General features: G+C 36.4%; 1 protein-coding gene across 6 annotated transcripts in view; it reads right to left on the reverse strand.

Moving 5' to 3' along the window:
• rbfox1 (RNA binding fox-1 homolog 1) overlaps positions 1–20,089 on the reverse strand; it is a 160,156-nt gene that overhangs the window by 19,182 nt on the left and 120,885 nt on the right. For 5 of the 6 annotated variants that reach the window (XM_040121653.1, XM_040121660.1, XM_040121669.1 and 2 more), the window contains 2 exons: positions 14,312–14,351; positions 5,689–5,753 (listed from right to left, as the gene is read on the reverse strand). In XM_040121653.1, the coding sequence (XP_039977587.1) occupies positions 5,689–5,753; positions 14,312–14,351 (105 nt within the window). Of the gene's footprint in view, positions 1–5,688; positions 5,754–6,444; positions 6,462–14,311; positions 14,352–20,089 lie in introns of all 6 variants that reach the window. The other variant, XM_040121689.1, reaches the window with a different exon arrangement.

Here is a 20,089-nt window from a genome sequence, read left to right on the forward strand (position 1 = left end):
TTATATATTTACAGTATTACAATCTGGGTGTCTGTGGCAACATTCCTGGAAAAAAATGTTGTATTAAGTTACTGCTAATGCAAACCAAACATTTCCTACTGCTGTAGCTTCACATTAAAAGCCTTCACATTAACTGGTGAAACATGAGTTGACTTATTATGAGGTAGTCAAATGAAAGGCAACGTGTTTGTCAGTGAGTTTAGCACTTACAGCTATCATCAAAAATATGTCTACAAAACAAAACAACGGTCATTTTCGGTATTTTTGGGCAGCGGATAAGTTTGAAATATTGCAGGCAGTAATAGAACAAGAAGGACCAGCCACAGTGAGCTGAAGAGCTGCAGGCACACCACCTCCTGGTAACCACCTCCTGCTGTTCGCGGGCTCATGCTGTGTGCAGCATAAAATCAGATCACGGTTGCTCATAGAATGATTATGCCTGAATGATTGCCTGACTTCTTTATTAAAACACAAAAGTTTGTTTTGCTGCCCCCAGAATCCTGTGGCCAGTAGTATTAAACTGCATTTGCTGCTACCACCAGTAACTACATGTGTCACCAAATCAACCAGGGCTGAAATCTTCAAGATTGCCACTTTAAGCAAGTGAGATACAGAGTGTTTATTGGTGAGCTTTAGAGGTGATGGTAGGTGTATTTTTGAACTTTGGACAGAGCCAGGCTAGCTGTTTCCCCCTGTTTCCAGTCTTTATGTAGCTAGGCTAACCACATTGTGACTCTAGCTCTGTACAGTGTAAGGGTTTATATCAATCTTCTCATTTCACACTTATACTTAAGCGTAATTCCTGGAATGTTGAAGTATTCAACTGAGGAAAATAGAATGATATCAGAGACAAATTTCTCATCTTCTAGAGATAAACAGATGGAGTCAAGGCAAAATGAACAGGGTCGACTCAGCTATTACTCGTATTTCATGTCTCCGTCTCTCTTCCTCTTTCCCAATTTATTCGCCCCACTAGCTAAACCGTTGTTAAGATATCTGGACTGACCAGTAGGAAGGCCAGGTGCTTTCAAAGATTCACAACACTGTCAAAACAGTGTTCGAGCTGATGTTTGTACGTGTTAGTGTAAATGTGTGTGTGCAGGGATGTTAAGGACTGAGTCTTGACAGCCCACTATTTTCAGGAGAGGTAACATTTTGGGTCACAAAGCTTGATTATATGTTATGTACTTTTGTTGAGGTCCAGATTCTAGTATGGGAGGAACATTTTTTATAAGCAAATTAAATCAAGGCGGAAAAATAAAGGATTTTATTACAAAAATGTTGACATGCAAGTAGTACTTAATTCATGTGCACGGGTTTAGTCATTTGTAAATGCTTATACAGTTGGCTTGCATTAGTGTATCTGCATGAGTGGCTGTATTGCATTTGCATTGGTTTCTGCAGCATGAGTAAGGCTGGGTCTGATCAGGCTTCATGAAAGCAGCTGTTGGTGCTTCCCTTCTGTGACCCTCATGGCACAAACATGACCCACATGGTGCCAGTGAGGCCCCGCACAGATGGGCAAAAATTAATTTAATTCTTCTAAATGGGATAGACAAAATTGTGTATAATATAATAATCATACAATACTGTTATTGTTATTATTACATAATATTAATATTAATATTAATATTAGGAACATCTCTCAGTATAACCCAGTACAGTTCAACAGCACCACAAATTACAGCCTCCAAAACAACCATTAAAAGAAATCAACACCTCTTTCAAACAGATTCAATAAAAACTGAACAACATAAAAACAGTTTTATCCAGGTGTACTTAATAATTGGCAGGTGAGTGTGTGAACAATCCTTTTGAATTTGTGGTCCAGTATTTTCTGGGGTCTATTAATATTATTAATATTATAATACAGCAGTGACTTTGGAATTAGATGATGATAATGATGATGGTGGTATGATTGCATAAAATATCTAACTATTAATGAGATAATAAGCATGTTTTAAACGGGCAATGCACTAGCGTGTTAAAAGATACAAACCCCAATGTACTGCCAAATGTATTTTTAATTTATTTCAGCCACTATATGAGGTAAAAATTTCACAAACTTAAAAATGACATGTACAGTTTATAAATTATCATGAAATATATAATGCATACAATTGTAGATGTATGTTTTGCATTTTAAAGCCAATACAATTAATTATGAGTTTTCATTTGATTAATTTGAATCATACATATACAAATCAACACTGTCAGTACAGTGATGCCAATCAGCACCAAGGCCTCCAGCAATTGCAAGATTTTCTCTCAGGAAATGCTTCTCTAGTTATTGCTTATTACTTAGTGTTTCTTATGTCCATGAGTGTGTAATGTAAAATGTTTTAAGTAGGGGAGGACCACTGGTTTAACCTATTTTTCTGTTGCCCATTTTGCCCTCTGTTCTGAATAAAAGCTCTTAGACAGTGGAATACATCTTCTCCCCTTCTATTCTTGGCTTTCCCTTATTTCTCCCTTGACAAATATAGCCATTGTCATCATTCATAAACATAGTGTTTCTTTTCCAGTGAAACTGCTATATACCAACTACCAACTACCAAATAAGATATTAGCTGCTTAATTGCTGAGCTAAAGCCATCTCTATAATTTTACATCATGCTGAAATAGATGGATATAGATGTATTTCTTCCATCCAAGGCTGTTAATTCAAATCCAGCTCGCAAAAAAAGGAAAAAAAGGTGGGAAAGTGAAGGGGAAGATGGATAAATGAATAATAAAGAAAGGACAGACATCTGTAAGTTCCATGCAATTATAAACTAAAATTACACAAAAGTGCTTACTAGTTTAGCACAAATTATTAATTGTGTTATGACTATATCTATTATTAACAATATGGGGAAAAGGCATTTCATTTTATCCCTATAAACCACTATTTCAAATTCAAGTCCTTTTCCGATGTTCATGAAGCGTATTTTCAGTATTTAACTAGGACTATGACTCGCTATCCAGTATAGACTTTAACAACTGTTAAACAACTGCACTGCAATCCAGTTCAATAGCCCTGTAATAAACTTAGTGAAGCTTCTAATGTTCCATTTTTTTTAGACTTTTTCAGGGTGGTTCAACTCCATGGTCTCCATGAGTTTTTAAGCCTGTACATTATTGCTGTTGTAATGGATATTAAATGTGTAGGGTGGGGTTCGGGTAAGGAGACAATATTAACAAGTATGGATCTGGTTTATCCTGTTTTAACTGTACAAATAAATGTGGATTGCTTACTGAATTACCAGTGTTAGTGAGTATTCAAACCTATCACCAGAATAAAAGGTCGATATTGGTCAATTCTACTGATTATGTTCTATTTTTTAATGTTCAGTGCCAACAGTTTTAAAATTACATCAATCAATTTGTCTACTTATCTTGATAAACTTAAATGTGTGTTTCAACAGCATTAATTCCATCAGTATGACAACACTGTGGATTTCTCTCACTTTCCTAAATACTTATAATTATTTCCATTCGTTTTAATATTTCATAGCCTTCCGATGGCTCAAAGAGCACAATCCCTCCCTTGCCTGGTAGGCTTATGTATTCATTTAATGTTTATTGGCATAATTATACTATGGACACCAAAAACTCTAGATTATGACTGGCTGAAAGGACTGGGCTTACTTTTAGTAACTGAACAGTATAACAGGACACCTATGATGCAGGTTTGTTTGTAGTTCTAAATGACTGTGCAAGTATTAAACTGTAGGTAGAGAAAGCGAAAGCTGATCTGCAGCTAGAGAACTTGGAGCAAGGGTTATTTATGTAACCACAGCCAACAATGATGAAAAAACATAAAAAGAGTGAGAATCATGCAAATTTAATTTCAAATGGGTTTGATAATTGTGGGAATCTTGATCAGAAGAATAAAGAAAGGACTTTTGAAAGAATGTTAGCTTCATTGAAGCTGATAGTCTGAGTCTGAGGGACAGCTGCAGGGCAAATAGACCTAACATGATCTGAGAGGACATGCAACCAAAACCTAACACAAAATAAAGAGATGTGAAGAAGTCTTAGGTAAAAGTGAAAGAAGGAAATTAAGACAGCATGTCTGTGACCGAGGAAGGGGGAGAGACAGGCGGCATGTGTAAGGGTGAGAGAAAGCGCAATATAACATTACTTCTACTGGAGATTTTATTAATATTGTGTAGCAGAATGCAGCACTAGTTTCTATTTTTGAGACTGAGAGCAATCAGTAAAATTTCTCTTTCTCTCCCAGATCCAATACTTTTTTGGGATTTTAAAATATTCTGTTTCAACCTTGTGAACCCCTTCCTATTAGATGTTGCCAAGTAATGCAAACAGCAGGAATTCCGAGGCCCAAGAACTATATTTGTTGATGTTTAAAACAAATCAAAATTACCCTATTTACTCAAATAGTGACCGGGGCCTTTATTTACCTCAAATGCAGAAGGTAACAGGCCTTTACTGAAGCAGGATTATATTAGAGACAGGCCTTTATTTCTAATTCCTTCTGTTTGATAAGTATAATTTATCCTCTCCTGTTCGCCCTCTTAAAGTTATTGCATTACACTGTTAATACAAACTCAACACTTCCCATGACCGCTTCAAATTAAAAGCCCTCTAGCATTTCAGTGGTGAGAAACCCTTAATTTCGTAACATGGCTCTTATTGTAAAACATCTGCAGGCATTTCATATGCACCAGCAGGAGATGAAAGGATGGCAAAGTAAAGTGGATCAGAATGAACAACAAACTGTTGAAAATAGCATGATTATATTCTTGAACTTATTAAATTAAAGTGGTAGAAATGTACATTATGCTTAACTGGCATGCACATTATATGATAGGCACCAGGAGTTTATCCACCCTTGTTTTTTCCCCGGGCTTTATTTTTCGGGGCTGGCCTTTATTTGTTCGTGTTGACCATACCCCCAACCATTGTCATAGACCTGGCTTTTGATTGAGTACCGGTTTTTATTAGGGGAAATTGGGTAGCTATAGGTAGGAATAAATGAGTGGCTAATATTTTTAATTAGATGATACATTGCATTTTTTTGGCAATTGGCAATGGTATAAGCGGCATAACACCCTCCAAGTTTGTACATTCCATGATTCTGTAGAGCCCTCGTATCATTACAATCAAAGAACACACAATTTGTTTGATATTTTCCCTTATGCATTGGGTGGTGAGCAATGCCCCTAACTAGATGGAATACACAAAACAAAATAATAAAAACAAAACAGCACAAAACAAAAGCAATGGTAAATTAAAATGACCGTAAAATCACTAAAAAGAACAAGAACATTTATGGCTATATCAGTTGATCTTTAAAAACTGTTAAAATTAATGTATGGTAAGTAAAAGTGACTAGAAAATTATTAGTTAATGAAATTGGTATCTCCTTTAACAAGAGAAACTAAGCAGCTGGGTGGGCTATTTGAGAATTTACAGTTCTTTCAGTCAAGTCATTCAACTTGTTAAACTAAATTTTGCTGTAGCTTGGAGGTAATTGACTGAATTTTATTGACAGCTTTGAAGTTTATTGTCCATCTGAATGCAATCCAAAAGTCAGTGCTGTGTAAATAAAGCCACTTTAGTCTTGGTTAGATGACACTATTTTACTGTTTATAGGTCAATTTATCCTGTATTGAACATAAAACATGATAATAATAATGAAGCTTGCATCTCTTAGTGTGTCCCTGACAGTTTGTATCTTACCTGTCACTGTATGCAGCAGCTGTGGCAGCAGTAGGCTGGGCATATCGATATGCAGCGTAACCACCCTAGAAACACAAAAACACAAGCAGATAACAGTAAAGATTGTAAATTCAGTGTTCTTGACACTCTTCTCTAAAACAGTGTTCTGTTGTACAGATAATAAGCAAGACATACCAACAACAACAAACATACATACATAGTACATATACAGTATAAAACAAAACAGGGAGTCCACCCCCTGGTCAATATCACTAAAATGTTAACTAGTTACAAACCCTGTCCACCATGTTTATTAGCCAAAGCCCAAGAAGAATGAAGCCAATTAATTTGAAAATAGAAATGTTTTACTATAATAACTGTCCATATTAGAGAACCAACTGCAACAAAAGTCAGTATAGCCTTCATTGGTGAGATTCCATTCTTTTATCCTTTTTAATATTTTGCAGGTCCACCTTTATTTTTGATGAGAAATCCTCCTTGGCATGGCTGATACCAGTCAAACGTGAATCTGTTGAAAGATGTTCTTTTCTTCTTTACAAAGTCTTGTGTGATTTTTGCAGTGTCTTCTTGAGACTGGGAATCAGCTTTTCATTCAGAGTTTGGGTATACATCTGATCCAAACAAGTTTATTTTGGTTTAATCTGACCAAAGAATGTGCTGCCAACATTCATCAGGCTTCTTTCATGTTCTTTGACAAAGTTTAATCTTGCAGTATTGTTCCGTTTTGCGAGCAATGGTTTTTTTCTTGGATTCCACCTGTAGAAGCTTATTTCCTGCACCTACCAAACACATTTTTATTCCCAAGTCGTCATATACAGACGTGTGGTCAGGACCCCTTTTAGCGTCATTTTTCAATGTGAAGGGTAAAGCATGAATTAAGCATTACATAACAGCAGCGGATTCACCAGGAGGTGGCTGTGGTGGATGTGGGTGTACAAAGGGCACGACTGTCACACCAGAGACTGGGGTTTGCATCCAGAGTCCCATCCTTGCTCAGGTTTATGCAACAAAAGTGATTTGGTTAATTATGATTGAGAAATCCTGGTTTTGGTTAAATATAAATAGACATGTTGTGTCTGAAGTCACTGTGAACATTTTCTTTACTAAACCAGACCTCAAACTTTCCTTAACCTTAACCAAGTGGATACCTGTGTGTGACTAAACATAACCATTAAAAATCCTAATAATGGTGTACTCACTACAAATGAATATTATTCTGCAAGATCTGATATTTTGGTGGAGACCATCTGATAGACAGCTTATCTATCAGACTACCCTGCATGTTGAAAAGAGATGTTAAAGGGTTACCCACTGGTTTAAAAACTGAGGCCAAAGGGGCCCTGAACAAGTGTCAGAGTCAGAGTGAGAAAGTGTTAACCCACCTGTCTGTTTTTCAATGCAAGGTTGCATAAATAATTGTGTGTGACGTAATTTTTCTTCTTCTTTTATTGGTAGTATTACTCTTCCTATACCTCCTAACCACTGCTACAGCTTGTTCTTCAGCTTATGTTCAGTATTACTGCTACTGGTGCTCTTTAACCTCTCCAATCTTTATGAAATCTCACAATCTGGTTTCTTCCCTGTTCTATTCCTTGCCATGTTGAGCCCTGTTGCATTAGACACAACCTAAGCCAAAATTGAAAATCTGTGGTGTTATTTAAACACAGGTTATTCATAACCTTGTTCATGAAATTTGACTTTACTGGAAATTACAGGCCTTATCATTTTTGCTGCAGCATAAACACGGGATGCATGTATACCACATACCTAGAGCCCTGACCCAGGCCTTGAGCAGACCCCTTTCTTCGTGACTCGCCTAGCTTTTCCTGGAAGGTATCCAGGTGTAAGAACCCCCAGCTGGAACCTGAGTCAACCGTCCCAGCCAACACCAGCCCCTGATCTCCCGTCGGCAGTTCGGCTGACACAAGCCCCTGATATTCTCTTGAAGGTTCCTGCTGTCACACTGTTTGACTTTCCAGATCATCAGTGATCATTTTTGTCGACGGCCAGCCTCATCTCCAGCTGACCGCCTCTAGCCCAGCACTCCAGTGGTCTGCCTGTCCTGCTGAATCTCTTGGTGCCAGCTGTCTCTCTAGACCTCCAGTCTCCTCGCTGGCCTCCAAGTTGTCCTCCAGAGAGGTTCCATCTGTCTGGTCGTCCTCCAGCTTTTCTTCCTGAGGGGACCAGTCTCCGCCAATGCTTTCCATTCCATCTTTGCAGTCAGCCTCCTGCTCTCCTACAGGGAGATCCCACGTTCGCTGTTGGTCTTCAGAGTGATCCTGCCTTCATCACCGCCCACCAGAGCAGTCCAACCTTCGCTGTCATCCTCCTGCTAGACCTCTGGAGCAGACCTGCATTTGTCCGTCCTTTGCTGACATCCTCGAAAGAGCAATCCTGCCTTCATCTCTTCCTCCACCTGTGTGCCCAGTGACAGTCATCCTGAGGTCTCCCGCTTCACCCCTGTCCAGTCCTCCTGCTATTTCACTGAGATCCCTAGCCCCATTCCTTCACTCCCTGTCCACTGGCCCGTTTATTTTAGAAATTAATCAGAATATGCTGTGTACAGTATTAATGTCGGTCCCTACTGTGTAAGAAAGTATATCTTTAGTTATCTTGATATGTTGTACCTTGTTCGGCGGCAGTGACTCATGAGGTAGAGCAGGTCGTCCACTAACCGGAAAGTCGGTAGTACGATCCCCGGCTCCTCCAGTCTGCATGTCGAAGTGTCCTTGGGCAAGATGCTGAACCCCAAAATTGCCTCCAATGTATCATCGGTGAGTGTACGTGTGTATGTATAAAAAGCACCGTTTGTATAAAAAAGGGCTGTATGAATGTGTGTGTGAATGGATGACTGTAGCATTTAATATAGTATAGTATGAGACTAGAAAAGCGCTATATAAGTGCAGTCCATTTTGTTGGTTTAAGATTAAGTAATTTAGAAAAGGGGTGTTTTAAAAAAAGTGCCCTAGACCATTTTTGCTCATTATGTTTTGAGGAAACAGAATATATTATGCTTTTGTTTTATTCTAGATATTCTTATTTTAGTAGATTTTTTTTTCTTTTAATTTGTAAATTTTTGAAGTAAATTTTGTAATTGGAGCTAACATAACTAACTTGAATGAAGGTAATATAACCTAAATCGTTAGGTAAAATAAATATGTTTTTCAAGTGCTCTCATAATTAGATATTCATAAAACTGAAATCACAATCAAATTCAGAATGAGGGTCAATGGATGAATGCTTAGGCTTTGTGGGGAATAAAGCAAGGTAAGCCTTTATTACCAATTATTTTCCAATATAAATTTGAAGGAGCTGTTGTGTTGTTGCTCTTTATCTGCTGGATATTTACTGACACATTTACTACATCGTATAATGTAATAATGTGTAAATGTTTTTCTTTCCAGAATCTAGTAATGCAGCTTTAAAATCAAGGATAAGAAAAGTGTAATAGTGTATGTCAGCATTGCAAGGAGCCTCTAGCCATCCAATATGTTTCAATTCAAGAGGACACATATTAATGTTTTTAGCTATGCTATTGGTTAGTGTAGTGGGTGAGAGAGCTCAACTCTCTGCAGCTGGAGCTCAGATGTTACCTTTTATTAAGTATTTTGAGGGCATTTTAATCCTTTATTGGAGTAGACAGTAGAGGCAGATGTTGCAGAAATGAGAGGTTGGGGATTAGCAAGCAACAAAGGTCCCAACCCAAACCATGTCGTAGCCATTGCCATTACATAGCCTTAAACCCTGAGGTCATTATGAGGGGGAACTCTGTTTATTTTAGTTTCAACACTCAAAATCCAAATTCGAATACTACTGAAAATATTATACAACTAACATTAGCCTTTTACAAATCACTAGCATGTTCATCAGTTTTTAGCTCAAGTGTGGACTCAAGCCACATGATTTTGATTTAAATTTGAGTCATGAAGATAAATCTGGACTTGACAAAATCAAATTTGTATCTCAGCTTTGAATTTAACACCAGTCCTGACTTACCTGGTACTTTAGCCTCTTGGTTTGGAATGAGTTGATATCCCAAGCCCAAAGATGAAAGGTTATGTAATAGAAACTAGCTTTCCTGACAACAGATATTACTGATATATATAATTAGAATCAGTGCAAAGCAGCCAATCAGACTCAGAAAGTTGCACAACTACAGTGTGCTGTGGTCAACAAAAACACATTTTTCTCAGGGATTATAGATAACTGTAATTGTGTCATCGGAATAAGCAATTGTACCAAGACACACTGGATCATTTAGCTATAAAGTTTATTTGAAAGCTATAAATATAAATTCTAAAAAGCATTGATTATTTTTGTAAATTTACTAACTGTTTTCTAACTCAGTTGAAATGTAGGGCACATAATAACATTTTTAGGACTTGAAAATCATTGAGACTTCAATGTGACTTGCAAAGGAATGATTTTTCCCACTGCTGGTTTTTAATGTCTGCTGAAAAGCTCTGTTTTGTTGTGTATGACTCACAGCATTTGTCTATTTGCCTGTATTTTCCTATGTACAGTGTGTGCCTTTGTGCGTATCTTTATCCCATACACATGCTAACGAATTGGTGAATACATTTGTCTCTTTGCTTGCGATGTTGCAGTGCACTGAGCTCTGTCTGCCACCATGGGTAAGATTTCAAGAATAGTTACATCTATTCATGTATTTCATCAAACAATTTTGTATCGTGGCTGAGTTTTGTCTTATTTTACTCTTCTTTTTAAAAGTATGTTAAAATTTAAGCATTTATATTATAGCTTGGCAGTCTTTCACTTTTCAGTGAAAGCCAGCAGACTGTTGGCTGTAAATGGCACATGGCTGAAAACCACTGCGTTAATTTATCATAAAACACAAGCCATTTCTCTCTCTCCAAGGCTCAGTAACAACTCCAGCACTTCTCAAAACTTTCCCCTTCCACCCTTCCACATTCTGTGACTGAGAAAGCGTCTGTCCTGACATGAGCAATGTATTATTACCACTATAAACTGTGGAGGAGAGTAAGTGATACTTAAGGCGTGTGATGATGGGCCGTGGCAGAAAGATGAACAGGTGGGACCATGTTAGTTACCAGCCACTATGGACTGTCACTCCTGACTAAGTGAGGAATGGCAACTCTACAGCTCTGTTTGCCGGTGCATGTGTGTAAATTTTGTTTGGAGAGGAGACTCATAGTTAGTGTGTACTTGCATTCATGTATAGCCACTCCACACACACACACACACACACACACACACACACACACACACACACACACACACGCACACACACACACACACAGGATCACACCCAGAATTTTCCTAATCCATCACATTTGCTGATTCAGTGAAGCAAAAGAAGGCTGAGCAGAACTCCTTTTCCTGTCTGTCCATCCATCTTCAATGACTTTCAGTATTTTTGGCCATGAGGCTGCAGGCCCAAACTCATGTTGTGGCACTGCCCTCATGCAACTAAAATCAAAGCTAAAATTCTCAATAGCTACAGAGACCATTCCCAGCTTTAACCTATAAGTAAAGGCTGACTGTTATTGCCACCATGAACAAATTAAGGCCTGTTAAATTCATGGTAACATAGCACCAATTCCATCAGTAAGACAACTGAGTAATGTCAAATTACTTTTTACAGGGGGTACCTGTGCCAAGATGAGCCAAGACTAATTATGACCATTTAATATATGCTAGCACAGCATGAATGGTTTTCCACAGGATAAAAAGTCAAGGTAAAAGTAGTAGTTTGCCTTGATGACGTGTTGGAGGTGTGCTGGTTTGCAGGAAACGCAGTAAAAATCTGATGAGGGTGGGGGATTATGCCCATTGACCCACTGGAACATTTAATGTGGGATATCTGTGCAGGTAGTGTGTTTTATTGATGGTATTTTAACAGTGATCATTCATTATTAATGTATGAAGAAGTTCTGAGTTTGTATTAACCAGAGAACTGGAGAAAATAGAAATAAAGGCTTGCCTCCAATGTCAGCCTGTTTCAAATAATGGCCACTATTAACGATATTTCCTTTTTTCATCAGTATTTTCCAATAGTGTCAACCTCTCGGGTATCACTCAGCTCTTTTTCGATCTTATTTAATTTGCTATTTGGATGAATTGACTGAACCCACTTCTTAGGTAGTTGCTTTTCCATAAACATAAACACAGTGTCAGGGGCTCTTGATCCCTGTGCTAATGAATATTAAATGTTGTGACTGCAGCATGACAATCAGTCCCTGTGGCAAGGGCACATGGGCTAATGTGGAGGCAAGGAGATGAATGTTATGGGAGCTGTTGAAGAACCTCGTCTAGACACATAGATTTTTTTATACAGTAATGCTGTTCAGTTTTTCATCATTCATTCTGTGATTTCACCTTTTTGAATGTGTCTCTGCAAGGTTGCATTGGTTAGAAAACTCACATTTAGAGAATGATCCATTACAGAGAGCATGATGAGTGTGTTTCACAAAGTGAGCTCAATGTAAGTTCAGCAGAATCTTATTTTGGTAAGTCTGACTTATTTCCATTTCTTGACACCATCCTGGATGGATTCCAGTTAAATGACTGTGGTCAGACCTGGTCAGGGGCAGCATGTATTTATTATTATTATTATCCATTATTATATTATTTTTATTGTTTGAACTTTTCATCTTGGCTATGTTTGAGATATGTAAATACTCACCAACGTAAAGAACACATCACAGCAGACAACACAGCAGAATGGAGTCTAGATGGTCTTTACTTGAAGCATAAAGCAGTTACATGTACATGATTTGTGTTAAATGGACTAAAATACCAAACCACTTGTTTGGTGGTTTTAAAAATTTAAATATGATGAAGAAACTGTTTAAATATAAAACTGAACATTTTGCTTCCCTTTAACACACACCGATGCAACTTAGCCTACTTGTTTTTTGTATTTAAAAAATCCTCATGTCAGTGAGTTAAAACCTCAGATGTTAAAAATTTATTCAGGAAGACCCACTAAGATCAAGATATTTTTTGCAACTTAATGATGTGAAAATGTATACATATATGCATATGCAGATAAGATAATGTTACTCTAATTCAGAGCTAATTAACTCAGTTTGTGGTTCTAACATTCTCTTTCCCTAGTAAGTAAAACTGAGTCTGAATATAGTGGGCTTTTGTTTTCCCTTTTCAAGAACTTGAAGGTTTAGAAAAGATGATTTTTTACCATATACATTTTTCTCCAATTTTATTTTTAACCTTGATATATTTTCCAATATACCAAACAACTTTTTAGTGCAAGTTATATAATGTATTAATCATATGATAATTAATTAAAATAATTGTAGTTGATGTATTGATATAATATTAATAATATATTAATCTGACGTATTCATGGGGTTCAAATAATAAGAAATGTTCATCTAAACCATGTGCTCAGCTTAGTATATAGTTTATTATTACACACCAAGCAATAAACTGTGTGCATGGATTATTAAACCATACACACTGATCAATGAACTGTATGGGCTGGTAACCTACGCAATCCAAGTTGCAGACTATGTACTGTATCTGACATTCAGAACAAAAGTGGAGAATTATGATTCTAGCAAGTAAGACCAGTACCAGTAGATTTCATTTATTATTAGTATTACACCTGACAACATAACTCTTCACTGTTACCATTACTGAGGATCCATTGACATGTGGCTAAACTGCTACATAGCTGCTAAAGCTAGGTTACTAGTCCACTGATAGGTAAGGATTATATGGTTTTCCCACCATTAACCATTCACAAGAAATTTATACAAAATGTGCCATAACCATTTACCTAAGGACAACTTGAAAAACAACCATTCATACACCCAAATGTTGCATGTGGTTAATCAGCTGGCTAGTTTTTTAACTTAGCAGGCTAAGTTTGCAGATACGCAAATTTAGCTACATGAAAAAGTGAAATAACATGCAATATAGCAAGCCATGGGACCCTGCGATACATGAAAATTAATAAATAAGTGATCATCTGATTGATCAAACAACAAAAAAAGTCAAAATAGACCTGTATCTTCAACATATATATTAGACATATAACGACGGATAATGTTGACATACCTGAATTATCTCATCTGAAACTGCCTTCTTCTTGTCAATTGTCACTGGGTGACGCACAAGCGTGACTGGGGTACGCAGCAGGTGTGAAATTGGGCATGTTGAACTCGAGCCCCCCCAAAAAATTGTTTTTTATGGATCTGCATTATTCACGTGGGTTACATTTTCAGGTTGGAAAATTTGGAATTCCAGATTAATCACCATCATCATCAGATGATGAAAACGGTGTTCTTTCTATTTATTAAATCAAAAATCAGTTCTGAATTGAATGGTGAGATCCCTGTTAACTCTTGCACCTGTAAAAACAGCTGTATTTGACTCTTTTTTGTTAGACTGCAGCTTTTGTGTCTGGCTCACAGTGCCTGTGGATGTTCAGAGCCTACAGTCTCTTTGTTGGGGCCAATCTGAACCGCAGGCTGTGACATGACCAGCTATCTGCTCCCCCAGGTGAGGGTAAAGCCATGAATGAGTAGGGAGGTTTGCATGTGCGTAGAAACAGGGCAGAGCCCACAAAGATGATGGTGTAGCATGCAATGTCATACCAGTAAATAATACTTACATAAATATCTGCACCATAAAATCCATCCTGGTAAACAACACTGCAGAGGATGCAAACACAAACAAACAGACAAACACACGATAAAGCAAAAACATTCATATTAGTGCATGTTGACATGAAGGCACTGGGCTAGCTACCAACCAACCCCCATCACCACAATCCAATAAACAACCAAAAACAAAAAACAAACAAAAGACATATGAGGGGCAGAGGCAAAGAGGAAATACAGCAGGTACCCCCCTCTGCTCTTTAATGGCTGAGTAAGGAGGTTGGGACGGTCCAAAAACACAATTTCACTAGTTTATGTTTACAAAAATGATACAGCTTAAAGTCCAGTCAGCAGCATCAGCTTTTTTTTTTAGTTATAAAAAAAAAATCTAAAATAGAAAATAAAGTAATGCTCAGTGATATTTTTAGAATGCTACAAAACACTGGAGAGAAATAAAAAAAAAAATATGTCCATGCAATTTATTGATTTATATTTTAATATTATATTTAATTTGAACGAGTCAACTACAAAAACACATAACTTTAATGTATTTTGTTATTTCGTTTCATTTACATTGTTACAGTATATTTAGTTTATGTATTTTTCCTGAAAATGTACGATTTGCATGTCATATGCCAAAAATATTTTAAGTATTATAGAGTTCAGAAAATTAAAAAAGATCTACGAAGGATCATTGACCTTTCGTAATGCATAGTATGCAAAGTTAAACCTTTTGTTATTGGGAGTTTGAATTTTCAAGTTGAATTATAACTTCAAGACTTTCACGGACAGGAGGATTCAGTATACTTAATTTGCAACTTGGACAACAGTGTTTTTGTTGATATCAACCTGTGCCATTAAGCGAGATTAGTGGGTTACTCAGCTCTCTTTGGGGCATAAGTCAGGTTGTTCTTTATCACAAAACTGGCTCACTTTTAACTGGGATAAATCACCATGGTAGACACAGCTAACCTTCTTCGGAGGACCAGATCAAAACAAACAAAGTCATCATTCCTACAGGATTCCAACATGGAAAAAAGAGTAAAAAACACAGGGAGAGGTTATCACACTAAATAACTACATAATACATAGTAATTTTACAGTTATTTATAGCCTTTATAACCTTTTCATATTTGGACATTATTTCTAGTGTTTCTACAGCTTCTTATTCTCTTAAATTGTACACATTTGACCTCAGTGGATATAATTTTTTGCTGTGCTATAATCAAATTTTCCCATAGGTATCATCATTTCATCTCATATGGTTCTGATGATGTCATTTGTAATTAGCAACTACTCCTCTTTCACATGAACGTGCTCAGAGCTGGACTAGAAAACACACAATTAACTGAGCAAGTTGATAACTAGCTTCATGAAACAAGTTTTCCAGGATCACCAATGTTAGGTTCAGTGAAGCAGGCAACCCAAAGAGAGCCAGACTAAGGTAAATTTGCTTTTTGGAACTGGGCCCTGGGCTCAGGTTGTTGTAACACAGTACAACTGTAGACCACTTATCCTCAATGTAATGTATATTAACAATAAAACGCAATCTGAAAGATACGCCACACAGCCTCTGGTTGTTTTCATTTATCTTTGTTTGTCAAATTTTTAGTTTGGAAAGATGTCTTCATAAAAGTAACCAAAAACTAAAGCTGAATCTGTGTTAAAGAGGCCTAGGATCTTTGAATTTTAAGTATTTCTCTATAAAGATAAATATCTACTATATAACTAAATAAAAATAAAGAATAAGAGAAACATAACAAATTTAAAATAATAAAACAACAACAATTAAAATAAAAAAAATATATACATAGCTATTATTTATTATATTCTAACACTTAAAGAACTCTGTGTGGGTTTGGTTTAAACAGAACTGATTGACAGTGACCAAACAATACAAGACCAAACAAGTATCATCAGATTCCAATGTTGCTAAATCCTGATTGGTGCAGTGAAGTATGTGACTTCACATTTTTTTTCCAACTGAGCCCCACCCACTTTAAACCAGTGAAAAGAGCACGGAGAAAAACAGTATAGACAGAAATCTGTCGTGAGATAACCTAAACTGTTCTAATTTTCACAGAAGACATTGTGTTGATGTTGGATGCCATTTCTCATTGTAAGAAGCTGATTGAGAAAATATGTTTTCAGAGCATTTAATGGTTAAAGGAGTACTCCAGTAATTTCATATTAGGCTTCCATAAAACTGTGGGATTTCCAAGAGAAACTGAAGCATCAGAGGCCAACATATCTTGTGTTTTAATCTCCAGTATAGATCAACTCCAAAAATACTGAATCAGATGCTGTGTCCAAAATTCCTCCTGTTTTACTTTGTAGTGCACTGTATTTACTGTCTTCCATTTTATATGAATGTCCAAATTCTGAGTGTGTAAATGCAACCACAATTTAGTGCTCTCAAAAATTCCACAATGGTACAAAAAAAATAGTTTCCATGGTATGTGCACTACTTTCTGATAACAACCCCACAATGCAATATGCTATATTATACAGATACAAAAATTACAGTTGAGCGATGTTATAGCTGGCAGTGATGGTGCAAAATGATGATGAATAGTAAGTTTCAAAAATTTCAATTTACTGATAACTGTGGAGAAAACTATTTTGTGTCTGTTATGGTTCTTTTCAGCTTCTCAGAAGACCAAGCTTCCAATTTCACCAGCCATCAGACTTGTTTCACACTGTTTATGTTATCTCTGATAATCAATAACTTCTCAAATTTCAAGGAAGTCGAGAGAACTGTTTCACTCATTAAAATGTGTTCTTTGATATTGCAGCACAGCTATATACACATATTGGCTTATTGATACTATAGGATATCATGTCAGGCCCCCTCAAAGACATGAAGGAACACATTATGAACACACACACACAGAAACCAAACTTGGTTTCCTAGCTGTGTCACAGGATTTATTTGGAGTTGAGTCATCGCTACTTGATATGGACAGTTTTAATAAAAATACATTACGGTTCACATTAATAATTCACCATCTGACTACCACAAGGGCAATTAAGTGGTGCAGCAGCGTTAATGAAAGCAATATCTGTAGCACATATGTATTTGTCAAGACCATGCTCCAATGTTTTCCCAAACACCTATCTACCTCATTCTATATGACGGTTCATCTGCTACTAGGAATGCTCATAGTGACAGTGTTGACAGTTGGTGGTAGTACTATTCATTCATTCAACAGGAAGCTGTTGGAAAACAGGCGCACCTACAGCACTAATTCCATCAACAACAGTCATTTCATATCTATCACTCTGCTGCTCTCACTTTTTCCTTTTAACAGATTTATTGTCATCAATTATCAATTAATTTTAGTCTGTAAAACTTTTTTGTTTTTCGATTGGGTTTAAGCTTCTATCAATGAAACTCAACTCTTCCTGTGCACATTTGACATTAAAAAGCTTTTCAACAGCTCAAATGGTTTAATCCTTTCTCTCACTGGTAAACTTGTAATTTGAAATATCTGCAGTACATGTTGGGTCTCATTGACAATATATTAGCAATAGCAAATGATAGCAGCTGAAAAGACTGCAAAGTAGAAATAATTTAAATGAATAGGTGAATTAGAAATGAAACAGTGCTGTAGAAATGCATATTATAGTAAATGTATGTTTACAGTTTTTTTACATGAAGTAATTCTCACTTAAGGTTTTGTATACGCCTTTATTTGTTGGTGTAGGCCACTATTATTTGAGACCCCACCCTTTTTTGATACCAGCTCTTTTTTGTGAATTTACTGTAAGCTTCAAAGATCGACATTTGAAGTGCAGAGACTGTCCTCCCATAAAAAAACAGTCCCATAAGTTGTTTGTGCAAGTAGCTTATTACAAAGTTAGTTACAAAGTTTTTATTGTTAAGCGAGTTCTAGTGGTTTTGTTAGATATCATCAGTCTTTTCAGCAAAATCCTCAAATCGGCATGTTTACGTTGAAGTGACAAAGCACTCTAACTGCCTAAAAGCTTTCTATCTAACCATGATGACGATCATTCTTTAACACTAACCATGTCAAAGGTTCTCTAACCTTAACATAGTACTTATTTTACCCCAAACCACAATCTTTCCCTAAACTTAATTTAGTTGTTTTTTGTGTCTAGGACCTAACCAAACCTTTAACATGGCACTGTCACATCATAGGGGGGCATTGATTTTTAATAGTTTATCTGTGACATCTCCCCTGCCACCAGTGGGGCACTATTTCAGGAAAGACTCCTATGGATCCTATCAGAGGTCAGGGACAAATGACCAATATGGTTGTTAAGGTTGGCGAATTTGTTGGAAGTGCAAATGCTGTGCCTATAATTGCTGCCAAATATCATTCATTACTATAATTTTTTTTCAATCCTACAAGCAAAAGTAAATACATATGCTTTTGCATTTACATATTGTTTGGCATGTGTTAAAAAAAAGTTGCATTTATTTTGTGGATTTTGTAAATTTTTGCAAATGCAAATGAAAAGTCCATTCACATTTCAATTGTTTGTGAAATTTTAAGGAATCGTATTTTGAATTTTCATTTATACGAGTAATTTATTATTATTAATTTATTTAGTGCAATGTTCATATTTATTTATTTAATGTTCATATTATTTAAATGTAAAAAAAGCAAAAAAATTAATAAATAAACCATCATTTACATTAGCTTGCATATATTGTTTTCTTTGGGACAAACAAAACACAAAGCCCATGTGATTTTAAGGGAAAATCGTTGTAACTTGTAACATTTTAAAGAAATTGAACGTTAAAATAAAATCTTTGTTACTTCAGGTCAGCTAGCTAAAGTATATCTATTAATTTTCTTTTGCTATCAATCTTTATATCGTACACCAAGGAGTGTGATGCTCATTGTTCACTTTGAGGTATTGTTTTGAATCACTAGAAGTAAGTAAGTTTCCATCCACCTATATATATGCGTATTTTAAATTTACCAACACAACAAGTTGCAAAAAAGTTTCTACAAAAAGGAATTTATACATGACTGAGGTAGAAAAGTTGGTGTATTGATTAAAAACAAAATCTAACAAAGTGCAATGTAAACAGACATACCGAATAAATCATGACCTACATGAAGCATGTGAATTAAACATTACTGAAGCTTCAACTCTACTGAAGAGAGGAAAAATAGTGGCAGACGAAAACATTTGGACCAATTAGAAGACTGTTTGAAACATATATGTCATATTTCCATCACAGTTTCCACATGGTTTCTCATAGTTTGTTGTTTGACTCCTTTAATGATTTCATCTCATTGTGTCTTTTCCTTCTGCAACGGATTAATGTCAATCCACTCAACTCCTAATATTTACATAATAGTAGTGGATGGAAAGACACGTGTAGTCCGTTCTTTCTTTTGCGATTTTCTGGAAAGTCATTTAAAATGTGTGCTACATTTGGATGAAAACCTGACTAGTGTGAGCAGGAGAAAACAAATTCTATCTGCTCCCATCCTTAAATAGATTCCCAGCGAGTGTCCATTTGCTTGCAGTCATAAAGAGCAATATAAAAAAAATAAATAAACAACAGCATGATGGCAAATCAGATCTGACTGCTCACAATACACAGCTCCCCTTGGTTTGTGTCCAAAACATTCAGCCATGGAGGGTCAGCCAGAGGTCCTGCTGGGGCTGGTAAGATGTTTTTTGCTTAGTTTGTTTGTTTATTTGTTTTTACCCCTCTTTTTGGGGGCAACTGGGTGAACTCCAAAAGTGGACACAAAGTTGAGGACAACCCATTTACTCCATGAAGACAGCCTCACTTAGTGACA

This window comes from Xiphias gladius, chromosome 3 (genome assembly GCF_016859285.1).
Source record: "Xiphias gladius isolate SHS-SW01 ecotype Sanya breed wild chromosome 3, ASM1685928v1, whole genome shotgun sequence".
Classification (NCBI taxonomy): domain Eukaryota; kingdom Metazoa; phylum Chordata; class Actinopteri; order Istiophoriformes; family Xiphiidae; genus Xiphias; species Xiphias gladius.